Genomic DNA, 15,643 nt, shown 5'->3' on the forward strand with positions numbered 1-15,643 from the left:
GCATTTTTATTGTTATTTTTTATACTGATAGCAATAGTGATACTATTGGCAAGTATAGGAATAAATGGTTAAAAAGGAAAATGTTTGGTTTCATATGGTAAAGCATACTTGGAATAAGGTGTAGAAGAAATTGAGAAGAGGAAAATGTTTTTAGGGTAGTGTGTGTGTTTGTGTGTATAATACAATTATTAGTCAAAACCCATGTTATCATTAATTGCTATGAAAAGGAAAAGGAAGAGATGGTGATATAACTCATCACTTTTTTTTAAATGTAGTAGGATCAGCTCCTTCTGTTGATTGATTTATTGACAGTAGCTTCCAATAATATTCATGCCTTTTTCCTATCTACTGTATGCTTACTTTAATTAACTACTATAATGGTTGGTTGACAATGATGAAAATTGCCAGAGAATCATAAAATATTCAAGCTGGAAATGACTTTAGGGATCATATACCATGGCAGATGAGGAGAGCAAGGTCCATAGAATTTAAACATCCTTAAGGTCACACATCTGGAAGGCAGTTTCGGTTCTTAAGATCATTCCTCCTTTTCTTACTTGTCACAGTGCTCATAGAGTATCATGCGTTATCTTAGAATTTTGAAAGTATTTTAAGGCAATAATAACTTGTTCTCTTTTTAGGTTGTTATTAGGAGTAAAAGTGGAGAGATCTTGTATCGTATTTCACCGTGGGCGAAGTATGTGACCCGTGACGGTGATAATGTGAATTATGATTGGATACACTGGGATCCAGAACACCCATATAAAGTGAGAACAACAACTCTTTAAATAAATGCATGTTCCAATATTTCTAGGAAAATTAATTTTTACTTTTATAACTTTTATTGTAATGTTCAACTTCTCTCTTCACCACCGGTTTAATATTTTACATCATAGTGTACTCGTTTGCTATATATATATATATATATATATATGTATATATCAGAGTCCATCATCTGTAGCCAATAAAATATAAAAGTGAGTTTTTGTTTTATCGTGTGTTTCTGAAGTTGTGGGCGGGGGAAGAACACTAAATCTCTATGTACTGAACTATAAGGGATACTGATTTTTAAAAATTTTAACTACAATTTCTGATTAATCAAAGACTCTCCAGTGGTGTAATATTTCTCACTGTCATGGGCTTGAAGCAGGATCAGTGTCCTTAGGAACAACGAATAGTCAAGACGTCTCCTGAATGTATTAATTAGGGTAATTTTTAAGGCTGTCTTATTGATAAGAGTTATAGGTATCTTGGAGCTCACTTTTCTGTCCTTTAAGTTATCGAAGCTTGTTGATAAATGCTTTGCATTTAATAATTATGTATGCATTTCACAGTTCTTATGTTTTCTCTAAGGCTTAGGCTCAAAATACATCTTCACTCAGTGATAAGGCATAAGCCATCGCATGACTACTCTTTTCAAATAGGTTTATTACCATGATCCTAAAAAGGATTTTTTTTTCAAAAGAAAGTTTAATGGAGGTAGCCAGTGCCTTTTATATGTGAAAGTAGTTTCAAAGTGTTTGACTGAGTTAATTCATCATTTCATTTAACATGCTTAATCTGTTAGTGTCATACCTGCATTTTTGGTTTAATTCTATATGTAATTTTAATATTCTGTAGTTTAAGCATTCCAAACCAAAGAAGCCAAGAGGTCTACGAATTTATGAATCTCATGTGGGAATTTCTTCCTATGAAGGAAAAATAGCTTCTTATAAACATTTTACATGCAATATACTACCAAGAATCAAAGACCTTGGTAAGTAATAACTGTGATTTTTATTCAGATAAAATTTTAATGAGTCTGTTCTCTTATTAGAGAAGCTAATTACAAGTGTCTCCTTTTTTGTGTTAAGAGATTAAATATGTAATAGAAATGCATGTTATTTTAGGCTTCTCAAATTGCCCTGTAATAGTGATAGCATAGAAAAGAGAAATGGAATAAGATAGAACATAAGAATTCAAGATATTATTCCAATTTCAATTTTAATTTTAATGTGAATTGATGGCTTCCAAAATTATAGATAAATACGTAAGCATAATTACTTTTCTGCAGGAGAGAATTTTTATCAATTTAAGTGGTCATTGATTATAGCCTGTTCATTTTAGTCTGTTAGGGAAAAAACTCTTACATTTGTAAGGTGACTAGAACTCATTTTGTTTCAGAGTCATTGTATATATAGCTCCTGTCTGGATGACTTATTAGACAGATATTTGTGGTGCATCTTTCTGTGTGAGTCACATTGGTCTAGGTGTTTGTATATTGGACTCTAATCACACAAACCCTGTCTTCATGGGAACAAGCAGGAGAGTGAATAGTGTACTGCTGAATTATTGATTCAGAATGCTTTAGATCTGTTATTTTCCTTTTATAGGTAATGCTTTTTATCATTTCTCAGCATATTAGCACCTGCTCCAGTGGCTAGGCAGGAAGATAAACTACATTTAATTAGCCTGCTTCTGGTAGGCAGTCCACATTTTGGCTAGAGGAAAAGTTTCTCATGGTTGAAATTTTTAGTTATATAGGGATCTTGATTACCTGAGATGGTGAGGTCAGGTTCCAGAAACCAAAATTAATTAAATGTTTGGAGAATTTAATATAAATTATATTTAATAAATATTATATTAAGGTTGTTATACTTGAGATGGTCTCTCATTTCATACTGTAGTAAATTGTTTATGACCTGGATCTTGCAGAAGTTTCAGCAGAACAAGGATTTTCTTATTTATCTTTGTGTTTGAATTACCTAGCCCAGTTCTCTGACCATAAGTGAGTTTAGGAATGGTTAATGATGTAAAACGAATAATAAAAGCTATAAATTGTTACTTGGTCAGAAGAATAATATTGATTACATAATAGAGGAATAAACTACAAACTCTGTATTTTGTGACTAAGTATTATACTTGATTTATATTATTGAGCAGTAGTTTATATACGTGTTTCTACCAGGCCTGATAGAGTTAATTTGTTTCTTTTTTTAACAATAAAGCCAACAGTAATAATTTTTCAACAGATTCTGAATCATGGAGTTTATGTTATCCTTTAAACTTACGAATCCTCAGTTCTGAACGTGAATTCATAATTGTTCCAATATTAATTATGTACTAAAATATGTGCACAAGAAGTTATATTGACATGAATTTAGACTTTGAGAACAGAATAGGAATATTTTCTCTGCATGTTGCAGAAGGCAATTAAATCATATTTGAAAATTTTACCATATTTTACTTTGAAGAAAATGATTTTTTTAGTTTTTTAAAAGACCAAAGTTTCTTCTACTCTGATTATTTGCTTACATTAAAAACACATTAATAAATATATTTGTGTTAAGGATTTTTAAAAATACATACCTATCTTTTTTGAGTCAGTTCATTTGAGTCAATTCATTTAGTGTTAAAGCAAAACATTTTCAGATAGAGAAAGGAAGGATGTATGTGGGTGTACGTGTGTGTGTGTGTGTGTGTGCGCGCACGCACATGTGTGCCCATGGATGACTGTGGAGTAATTTTATAGGTCCTAGAAACAGTGGAAAATGGAAGCATTAATGCTGGCTTTATAAAAGCTACCTTGTAGAAAAATGGATTCCGTGGTATGGTATATCTTATGCTAGAAAAAAGAGAAATATAAAGAAAAAGGTGAAATAAAAAGTACATGGCCTGCAATCAGTTACTTTTATTTGGCTTTCACAATCTTCGATATGAATATTACAAGTGCAACTGAAGTTTAGCATATGCAGATTGCCATCTTTAATATTCTAAAGCCAAATTAAGAGTATATTTGCATATCATTTATTACTTGTTAAAATGAAGACATTTCAAATAGCTAGACTATAACCCTCAAGAACTAACTGTCTGATTTTGTGTTAGAAGGTCAGACAAGCAAAGATGTTAAAGTAGTAGAACTTTTCAAAATGACCAAATCTTCTAGGTTATATGTAAATTTTAATGCCTTTTGAACAGGGTGCTGTGTTTATATATTGTTTTCATTACTTTTTTAAAATGTGGCTTTTAGTCTCTATTTGACCTTTGCTTATACAGGATACAATTGCATTCAGTTGATGGCAATCATGGAACATGCTTACTATGCCAGTTTTGGTTACCAAATCACAAGCTTCTTTGCAGCTTCAAGGTAAAATGAAAGAAATTATATCCATTCTTGTTTGAACAAAACATTTAAAAAATGAAATGAATTTCTATATTTTGTGTGATGTCTTATAACCTATTTTAGGGTTAACAGAGCTAATAGAAGCTGAGCATCTTCTTTTATTAAGATCATAGACTCTTTTCTCATCAAGCCTTAGAGACTGGCCTGATTGAACATTGCTTTTCACAAAATGATTTCTGGTACAGAATATCCAGTTAGCCTGCTGAAATTGTCATATGTTCGGAGGCCTAAGCTTCAGTCAGAAAATCCTGACTTATGGAAGCCATTATTGCTAGAGCTCATATCCTTTTCTGGAAAGAGATTGACTTATATAGGAAGGTAACTGAGGAGGCCCTTGGTGGGATATATACTACCCACGGAAGGACTGTCCTTCTTCCCAGGGTGAAATCCAAGGAATATTGCTCTCTGGGCAGAAAGACATCAAGGGGTCCTATGCAGAGAGGTACTGACCCGAATAACCACAAGTTGAACAAGTTCAACATTGTCTCTGCCACATGGAGCTTACAGTGTGGTGGCATACAGACATAAATCCAATAATCATACATATTATTATTTCCACGTGTAATAAAAGCTAAGAAGAAGATGGCAGATTTCTCCGATAGCATAGAATCAGGGGTCTAATCAGTTTAGATTAGATCTGAACTGATGTTACAACTGAGATCTAAAACATGATTAAGAGATAAACAGTTTTCAAATCTAAAAAAAAAAAAAAGGAGTTACCTGGAGGGAGGAGTGAAGTGAGAGTAGGTAGATAGCATTCCAGACATACAGAAAAGATACTGGTCCCTTCACCTGTTTCTCTTCATAGGACTTCTCCTTGAACGAGTTATCTGTCCTTGTTGTCTCTAATTCCTCCACTCCTCTTCTTTGTTGAACGCATTCCAAGTACGTGCTCCACCACTTTGCTGAAACTGCTCCTGTCTAGGATACTGTTGCCCTCTGCATTGTTAAGTCAATCATCAGTTTCTCTTTAACACAAACCCACGTGCATGTGAGCTGCCCATCTTTCCTGCTTGGGTGGTGACAGGACCCGCTGGTACTTGAGGCATTCCAGTCTGGGAATAAGTAAGTACAGGAGAAATGGCCTCAATTAAGGCACCAAGGATATTCAAAGAAGTGTTCTAAGAGCCCTCACAATCCCAACCATGCATGCTTAAAGGGATGGCCAGGTATGTGGACAGGAATGACCATACCCCTCAAACTAGCTAGGCTTGGCGATGGAAATCAGAAGCTCTGAGTATAGAGAAGCGGAATTTTACTATCTACCTACTCAAAATGTGAATTTTCATTGTGCTATAAATCTACAATTAACAGCCAGATTTATTTTTTTATTGAATGCTTTTAAAAATGCCTAATAACAAATATTAAGCAACTTTGACTTGTATCTAAGTGTTATATCTTACTACATTTGTACATTTGAAGTATCTAGTACTGTGCTGGTAAAACAATTGAGTCTCAGTAAATGATTGGCTGTTTGGTTTTAAATATGATGTGATCATGTTTTTGCTGTCTCCTTTACCTTAAGCCGTTATGGAACTCCTGAAGAGCTGAAAGAACTGGTTGACACAGCTCACTCAATGGGTATTACAGTCTTCTTAGATATGGTACATAGCCATGCCTCCAAAAATTCAGAAGATGGATTGAATATGTTTGATGGGACAGAGTCCTGTTACTTTCATTACGGACCTAAAGGGAATCATAATCTTTGGGATAGTCGATTGTTTGCCTACTCCAGGTACGTACATAGAATATGGAAATGTCTTATTTGTTTAAAAATAATTCAAGGAATTTTACTAAATTCATTGTATGTATACTCTCTCACTGGTATTTAATTTCTTAATTTTTAAAAAAATTTTATGAGAAATGTTTAACATACTAATAGAATTTACCTTGTTTTGATTAGCACGTGTATTAGTGGTAAGTTGCACTAAATTTCGGTTTTACAAATCATATGCTATTTAACATATATTGGTTATATTGCCCCTTAAATGGTTAATGTGAATAATTTTTTAATATCTAGAAAGTACTTTATCAGTTTGAATTAAACATAGCAAATCGCCTTTTAATAGAAGAATACACATTGTTTTAAGTAGGCCATTTTTAAAAATCATACTATATGTTTTGCTATCTTAATATTACCATGTTTTTGATTGCAGCTAAACTATAATAACAACTAACATTTATTAGTATGTAATATGTCAGGTATGGTGCCAAGGACTTAGATATATTAGCTACATATTTTATTTATTCTGCACAACAATTCTACTTACATGTGGTAAGTACTATTGTTATGACCATCTCACAGATAATAAACTAAGGCTTAGTGCTAAAACAATTCCTTAAGATTAAATACATCTCTGACTTGCCATCTAATTAGAACGGTGTTTTAGGTGATTAAATCTAAATTCCAAAATATGGCAAAAATTTTGTAAAATAAAAAATACTATCAACTTGTATCCATTTTTTATCATAAGTGAAAATATAATAAAAATATGATTTCAGGTGTATTAAAAGGAGCAAAGTGTCAAGTAATATATAACTAATTTTTATAATATTTCTGAAAGAGTTTAATGAATTTTCTGTTGGATGTTGTACCATAAATAAATATGCACATATCTGGAAAACAAACAGTGTAGAAAAATGCTTCAGCAAGGACTTTGATAAAATGAAGAATTCTAATGTTTCAGCATAAATTAGATGACTTTTTATATGGAGGAAGTTGTTTTGCTTCACTCTTTTCTTATTATCATGCATTATTTTATATTTCATAGCTGTATAGGAATCACTCGTGCCAGATGAAGCAGCATAATATATGAGAAAAGACACAAGAGTTAGAAGCAGGTGGCAGGGTTCCAGGCCTAGTTTCACTCTGGTACAAATCGATTAATCATTCTGGTTCTCAGGTTTTCATTATAAGAGGAGGCAGAGTTTTGGGATTAATACAATTCCCTCTGTAAAGGTATTTTGTATTTGTGTCACCTTTTGAATATTGCTTTTTATACTGTAGATTTATAACGAGTAAAAAGGACTGAACCTGTGCTAATTCTATGATATGATTCTTAACAATTTCATTATTGAGTAAATCTTATCAAAGTAGCTTGTGGACGAGAAATACAATTAATTGAACTTTCTGGTTCATATTTGGATGAATAATATTGACTCTATCCTGTAGAACTGTGCCTTATGAAAGAAATACACTAAATTGTTAAATTTTTATGTTTTGAAACTATTCTGCTGTGGAACTGTGTCTTGAAAAGAAATACATTAAGTAGGTGGATTTTTATGTTATAAAATGATTCTTTATTTTATTAAAATATTTATTATAGGGTATTTTTCTGTATCCTGAGCTCTCAAAGTCCATTTAAAGTTATCCAGTTTTCTAAGGAAAAGGAATTATACATAATAGTCTTAAAACAATTCTGTTGTTTATATTACCGAAATTAAGGCATATTTAACATTTTTATTTAATATTGCGTTGGCCAAAAAGTTTGTTTGGGTTTTTCCATAAGATGTTACCGAAAAACCTGAACAAACTTTTTGGCCAACCCAATACTTAGTTTCTTTTTTATTGAATTAACTATTAATCTTTCTCAAGTGCTTACTTTTGGTAAATAACATGTAGCATGATTTTAGTTTGTTATTTTTTTTTAATACTTTTCGGGGCTGCATTATGTCATGTAGGCTTAGACCTCTGTAAATGTAGTTCCATTTAAAATGTATTTCTATTATTCAATATGTGGTTCTATTTGACAGTATTTAAATTCTCTAATTTTTATAGAATTAGTATTTTCTATATAGGTTTATGCTTTTAGTTACAATATCATTAAACAATATAGATAAATCCTACAAAAACAAATTTAAAAAGTTAAATCACCAAATTTAAGCAAATAATTCTATAATATTTAGGTTTTTCAATTTATAACATACTAAAGATTCTAAGATTCTTTGAATTATTTTCTCAATACTGTGTTGTAATTTATTAAAAACTTTATTGATAAAATTTATGTTAGCCTGATTGAAAGTGTATTTCATTTTTCTTTTTTTTTTACATTTTCTTCCTTCTATTCTGACTAGTTATAGCATATGTAATATAACATTGTTTTGGTGTAATGCGAAAACCATTTTTATAATCGGCATTCATGATGAAAGTCCGATGCTCTTTTGGTTATTTACTGCTGCTTAACAAACCAGCTCAAAATTTAGTGACTTCGGACAACAGCAGTTGTTTATTTTACTTCCAGATCTGCAGTTGGGGCATAGGTCAGTGTGACATCTCTTCTCTTCCATGTTACGGTCTGGGTCTGGAAACTGACATGGCGTCATTTCTGCTATAAGCTATTGTCCAAACAGTTACAGATTCAAGGGGCATAGACCCTTTTATTTCAGTGACAGGAGTATTAAAGAATTTTAGGGCTAAGCTTTAAAATCCCCACATCTAACAGGTTTTAACCATACACAGTAAGTATGCCAGTTCACAAATTCAAAAGAGATGTATTGAAATACCTGTCTATGTGGAAATATTGTTATTTTTCTCAGCTGTATTTCTGTGGTAGAGAGTTTGTCTGAAATAGGCAATTTTCAAAAAACATACTAATCATTATAAAACTAATAATGCCATTTTTGTTAATTAGAAAATATAAAAAGGCATAGAAAATCCAAAATAAAAATGATTATTCTTTACAAATACAAATAACGTTATTTTTATGTGGCTGTACTTAATGAGTATTCTTTTCATGCATATAAACACAGGAAAACCCAAACCTTTACTATTACTCTATACATAGGATAGCTATTCGTCTATAATTTTGGGCTTGTTCCTTATCCAGGTGAAATCAGAAACAACAATTTATACTTCATGTTTTAATTTATAAGTTATTTTTCACCCCTTACCTTTGATATGTTGATTAATATTATACTCCATTGAAAAGTAGATATAAAAATGGTACAGGGTTTGCCTAAGGCCCTAATAAACCTCTTTTTTGAAAACGTGTAATAATTTTTGAAATTAAGAAAATGTTGATCTTATATAGAATCAGCTTCTGCAGAGATATGTTGCTGATGCTCGTTTCATTCTATCTGTATGTCACAACCTGTCACCATTTATAATCTCTGATTCAAGTGTCATCATCAGAGTTATCAGAATTAAATCTCTCACTCTGAGTAATACCAGAGATCCTGACTGTGCTATTTCATTACCTGTTATGAATAAATTTCCAATCAGGAGCTGCCCATGTTTTAATTTTCTGTCTACTCGGCTGAACTGCCTTCTAGCTCTGCTAAATTACTAGTGACAGTTCATAACAGAGATTGGGTTGTTCTTTCTTTAGTTGGTAAAGAGAACTTCTTGACAAATCTGTCACCCATAAGTTTCAAAAGTTTCTAGAGTGAGAAATAATGGATATAATTTAATGGTCTCAGTTTTAAATTGTATTTTGTATATGTGTCTGGCACTATGTAAATGCACTTGATAAAATAACAAGACAACTGCACAATTTGTGGAGCTTAACAATTATTATACCGTAACCTTTACTAAAGCTTCGAATGAGAACAGTTTCTTTGTTGAGCATTTTCTTCAAAGATAAGATATGAATCTCAAAGGAGATAGCATAGTAGAGCTCATGCTCATTTTTTCCCCCCCAAACCTTACATTTGGGTACAAAAGTAGTGTAATCATATTCTGTCAGCATGAGTTTGTAGTGTGACAACTATTAGGCAGGAAGATACTCTTATCTTGAGTTATTAGAGTTCCTTTCAGAAACAAAAAAGTGAATCCAGTTTGATTTTTTAAGGTCATAACCACATGGAATAAAATATCCTTTAGCACATATACTATAATATGTGGATCTTCTTAATCTTGCTAGGTCTTTTCCACGAGTTAGAATGTGGAAGGAAGTTCATGGGGCCTTCCCTTCTGAGTGGATATTTGAATCTTAAATATTCTGTGATATCTTATGTGATGTTTCTTTTTTAGTTTGTCAATAGAGTGAATTGCATTTATTGATTTTGAATGTCAAGCCAATCTTACATTCCTTGGATAAGCCCTCATAAACATAGGTACTAAAATTCTAAACAAAATTTTGGCATATATTTATATGATATTACATCATGACAATCAATTATTAATGATGGTCCTTAATTTAAGAATTATTGTTCATTGGTATATTAATTAATGAATATATGACACCATTATGATTAGCAGGGTATTTAAAAACTAAGCATCCAGGACATGAATAGAAACCTCCAAAATATTATTTTTTAAGAGAGCTTTAAAGTCATATGCTGCTTTGTGATTTCTCAAAAGCAAAAAACAGAAAGCAACAGGCCATCGGGTGAAATAATCACTCTTTTTTGCTACAGTAAAAATGGCCACAATAACACAGAAAAATAGCATAAAAAGGGTAAATGTGTTCAACATCTGTTGAAAACAGGTATTATCTGGAAAAGCTTTAGATTCATCTAGGACACATTGCTAGATATATATGCTTGAAGTTTCTGTACATATGCTTATCAGAAATTTGGGAAAAAACAAATACAAAAAAATCACTCCCTTCAGGGTATAGGTGACATTTTAACAGTTAACTTGAAGTAACTGCTTTCAAAGAAAATTTAGCTATGGGGAAACCGTTTGGGGAAAATATCAAGAAAAAGTTTCCATCTTCGTGATTTTATTGCCACAAATGATTTCAGTCATAAAAATTCTTTTATTTGCATACACATGAATCTTGGAGCATTTTTTGCCAAGTTTCTAAAATTGTTCCAATTATAGTTTGTCTTAAGCCCATTGGTTATACTTATAAATATAAATGAATCACCTTGTGGTTAACTGGCAAATCACCTAACTAACTTCAGGGAAAATGAAATATGCAATCCATACTTCATGAAAGATGGTAGATAGTGGAAGGAGTTGGAAAAAAAAAAGTTTTATAACTTAATAAAGATAGCCATTGATTCTCTTCTTTCATGTATATCTATGTATTTTAGTGAGCTGTTATAGCCAGGACGAGCATTAAAATCACCTATCAAAGCAATTTTAAGTTTAACCAGACCTTGATTATTTTATCTTTATTTTTAGTTTCTTTTTGTGGATCTATTAATATATTACTAAAGTGGTATATATACAATTAATAAATAAATACACATATGGAGGAGTGTGCTGATAAGGCACACAGTCAAAAAAGTTTACAAATAATTGCTTAGGTAAATTAAGGTTAACATCAAAGATTTTTTTTTTAAAGAAGAAGAAACTTGTTTTTCTCATCAATTCATTCATAAATTTATTGAATAATTTATTGAATAAACTTATTGAGCATTTACCCTATGTCATATCTTTAGGGAGACGATATTTTCTGTATATTTAAACTAGCACAAAACCCTAAAAGAAAGTATATGTTTTAATTTCTTTGGATAGATTTCAGAACATTGAATATTTTTTTTAAGTTGAAGTAATACAGTATCATTTTAGACAAATACCTTTCCTATTTGCTTAATAAAAAGCAAATGATGGAAGATTAAAAGACAATTTCGGACATAGATTTAGCAAACAGTTAACTATTCCAAAGGGAGTCGGACAATTAAAAATAAACAAAGAATAACTTACATAGCCTATTCATTAAGAATATTAAAATTTCACAGTAAGATTGTTAATAATGCTGGACGTCCCATAAAAAGTCTTTCTGTTTTCTTCTTTTACAGAATTTTCTCTCTTCCTTTTAGTAATTTTTCCTTGTCTAAACCAGAACCTTATTTCAGCTTGATTGAGGCAAATGGTTAAATCTACTATTTCAAAGAAGGTAGAGTTAGATTCAAAATTCAGACAGGCTAATTTTCTTTTGTAAAGGTGATTAAGAAAGTTGCTATATCAATCTAATCTGTCTGGATTTGAGTTTGAATGGTAGAAATATTACTTCTCTTACAGGGTTTATGAGATTATTCAGCCTGGCAGAAAGGTTTCCATTGATGCAAAGCACAGCACTGGAGTAAGGATTTACAGTCTTTGTGTAAACTTTGTTCCTCGTAAAACTTTGTATTCTCTGCCTTGTTTATTCCCACAAGTCTAAACTTTAAGTGCACAGGGATATCGTGAAAATATCTTGAGTATTTAGGTCTTACTCACCTGTAACATTCACCTTCTCAAATGCAAACTCCCTCTAAAGTAGGACTCTTCTTACTTGGTAATTTACCTTAAATTTGAAAATGTCGAGCATGGCTTCAAAAGCAGTGTTTTTAACTTCAGGCAGTGGTATATGCCTGTGAAAATGGTCCAAAGGTCTCTATTCAGTGGTTGTTTATTTAAGTCTGTGAATTTTGTTGAGTCTATAATAATAATATCTGGGCTTTTCTTATGACCTCTTTAAACAAGCAGGTAAAATGTGAGAAAAAATCCATTTTTCTCTTTTTATCTGTGTGTAACAAAACAACTTGTTTAGCCATGTCTGTTTTCTAGGTTATGGACTAGCAGTTTTGAAGTTATGAAGAGATATTTCATGGTTTCCTAGCTGAATGATTTCCTTAGTGTTATGCTGCAGATAAATAACCCATGTTATAGTGAGCCAATTATTTTCAGAAAATATAGGTATCTCTTAAAATTTTGGAAGGGCACATAATTTATAAGTAACATAAAAATTATTTATTTTTGAGGGTCTCCTCCCCCACCCCCCGACCCCCATTCATTTGGACTAGTGATCAGGCATATTTTTCTCAAACTTCTGAATTTCCCATCCCAATTTTGTGGTGGTGAGATATCTCTATTTGGTCTTCATTCTGCTTCTTTTTCTTTCACTGTTAGTAAGACAAGCCATCAGCCTCAGGATTTATTTCATTGTCTTTTTTCAGCTTAAAATATCTCCCCAAGATTAGACCTTTGCCTGTGTAGCCTTTCAAAATTCTCTGTCTGCTGAAAGCATCACTAAAACTCAGGGGCAGTTATAGTTAACATTTTCTCCCAGTGCTTTAGGAAACAAAACAGCATAATAGCCAACTTTTCTAAGACTTAAGCTCTATTCTCAGCACTGTGTAAAGGATGGCAAATGAGGCCAACTAGCTGTTCAGTGGGTTCATCTGATCTTTGTGAGGGATGATTATCACGATGACTATAGTGATAACCTTTATTAAGGATCATTCAATTTGGAGGCATTAGGTGCCTACCTACCTTATTGAACTTTCTTCTCTGACAACCTGAAATAAAATATCTCCTTCAGTCTTCTGCCATTTCCTATCTCCTGTCCCTACCTAATTTTTTTCCATTGCACTTATCACCATGTTACATTCGAAAAAGATACTTGTTTATTTTTTTAATTTTAGTGATATATTTGTTGTTTATGTATTAAATGTGGAAGTAAAGTTAATATTTATTGTTTCTTATAGAAAATATTTTAAGTAAAGCAGTCTCTGTTTCTCTTTCTCTCTGTCTAATAAACTTTTCACCATCAAATTTGCTTGCCATGAAAATGACACTGCAAAGTATTGACTTGGTGTGGTTACCTGTTCTTTAGAACGGAATTCAATGAAGAAAGCTATCAAAGATACTTCCAGCCAAAATGATGATGATAATAATAAATACTACATATAGTTAAGATATAAAAGATCTGACATAATATAAAATAAGTGGTTTTAGAATTACATGACCTTTACCTCTCTGATCTTACCAAGCTGTTTAACACTTAAATCTTGGTTTCATGGATGAAGAGCTCATCATGTGCCACAGGGCAGTTATTAAAACTATATAAAATAACATCATTGAAAATGCATGACAAGCTAAATATAGAATATTATGAAGAGTTTGGAATTGTACTTTCAGATTTTTACTAAAGGTGAAAGCAGGGCTTAACTCACAAACCAGGCAGGTAACTGAGGGAAGCAGGCCAGGTGGTGGTCTTGGCAACCCAGAGCAAATAGGTCTTGTTAGAAGGGGCTCCAACTCACAAGCTCCTGCTGGTTGCTTCCATGTGAAGCCACATCTTCCACTTCTTTGAGAGAAGTCAGAAGTCCACATTTTATATGAAACATCCCCATTTTTAAATGTCTGCAATTAATTTAAATTTTTGAAATTATTGTTCAGACCAAAGGAACACACATTTGGGATTGATATAATCTCTGGGCCTCTAGTGCTATCTCTGGACCCTGAGATGTACCTTGGGTTAAGAGAGTATCAGATTCTATGAAACTTCCAAAATTAGGTAGTAAATTAGGTACTGAGTCAGATATGATAATAGGACAATGATACTTTTATAGTTTAAACACAACATTGTAATTCAACTTTCTTTGGATTAGCAGTGGGAATTTTATAAACCTAAACTGGTAGTATGACACTGTCTCTCAGCAGAATTATGTTAACATCTCCTTGATTTTAAGTAGCAGATGAATCAACAAAATAAATGCCTTTTAAGATCAGGCTCAATAAATCAAAATTCACGTTTAGTGAAGAAATCTACAGAGTTAAAATTCAGTAACCTTTATTTATTGTAATGCCTTGCATCTAAGTTGTAAGTAATTTCTATAAATGTAGTTACTGACTTTTGGAGGCATAATAGAGAATGGGTAGAGGCCTGGGCTTTAGGTAGCAGCCTGGGCTCAAATACTAGTTCCACCACTTAGCGTGTAACCACAACCAGATTAGTTAATCTTTCTAAATTTAGTTTCCCCATCTGTAAAATAAGATTCTAATTGTATCTCCCTCCTGTGATTGTGAAGATTTAGTGACACACTTATCCTGGCGCCTAGCTTGTAGTCATGATAATCGCCATTGCTACCAACATTGCCATATCATTGTCACAGTCTTCTTGTGGGTAGATTAACCAGCCGACCTGTTCCTCTGAAACATACTTAGAGGCTTGAAGACAAGCAATAACAATACTTTTCGTGAGCCAAATATGTGCCATAATCGCTGTGGATCTTTCTTTGTTGTGGTCTCACACTATTTTTTAAAAGCACATTCAACCGTTTTCTTGGTAGAAGCCCCAAATTAGGAACGTTTGTGGAAATGACCGATCGTGCTCAACATCTAACAGTATAGAGAAATCACAGCCAAGAGAAATGGTAGAGGGAGAAAGCCCATCAAGGCCAGAAACCAGAACTGAAAGCACAGCGATGTGAGGCCCCTCAGGTGCAGCAGCAAACAGTTCCACACTCTGTAATTGTCCCTCTGGGCATCATTAGACTGCACTATAGTGTAATAATTGATCATAATGAATGTGAGTCATTAAAAAAGCTTTAAGTCATGTTCAAAAATGTCTTTTTAGGCACCAGGAAAAAGTAAAATGTTATTTCAAAGTATTTTCGTTAAAAATGTTAAATTTTTAAATGTTATTTTAGAGATTAAGTTAAAGTTTCTGTCAACTATTTTTTAATGAGGGTTACTGTGAAGATTTTATTTATGTGGAATACTTTGTTCCCCTCCAATGCAAAATAAGCAAAGCATCCCTCTACTTGTTATTATTTTTAAAATTTTCAGGTGAGGAAGGCATTTTATTAAAGTTATTGGAT

At 32.3% G+C, this 15,643-nt stretch overlaps 1 protein-coding gene across 1 annotated transcript in view; it reads left to right on the top strand.

Annotated features, from left to right (window-relative positions):
• GBE1 (1,4-alpha-glucan branching enzyme 1) overlaps positions 1-15,643 on the top strand; it is a 275,832-nt gene that overhangs the window by 133,032 nt on the left and 127,157 nt on the right. The window contains exons 4-7 of the mRNA XM_057545311.1: positions 642-767; positions 1,621-1,756; positions 4,036-4,126; positions 5,688-5,897. Of these exons, the coding sequence (XP_057401294.1) occupies positions 642-767; positions 1,621-1,756; positions 4,036-4,126; positions 5,688-5,897 (563 nt within the window). The remainder of the gene's footprint in view (positions 1-641; positions 768-1,620; positions 1,757-4,035; positions 4,127-5,687; positions 5,898-15,643) is intronic.

This window comes from Balaenoptera acutorostrata, chromosome 4 (assembly GCF_949987535.1).
Source record: "Balaenoptera acutorostrata chromosome 4, mBalAcu1.1, whole genome shotgun sequence".
Taxonomy (NCBI): domain Eukaryota; kingdom Metazoa; phylum Chordata; class Mammalia; order Artiodactyla; family Balaenopteridae; genus Balaenoptera; species Balaenoptera acutorostrata.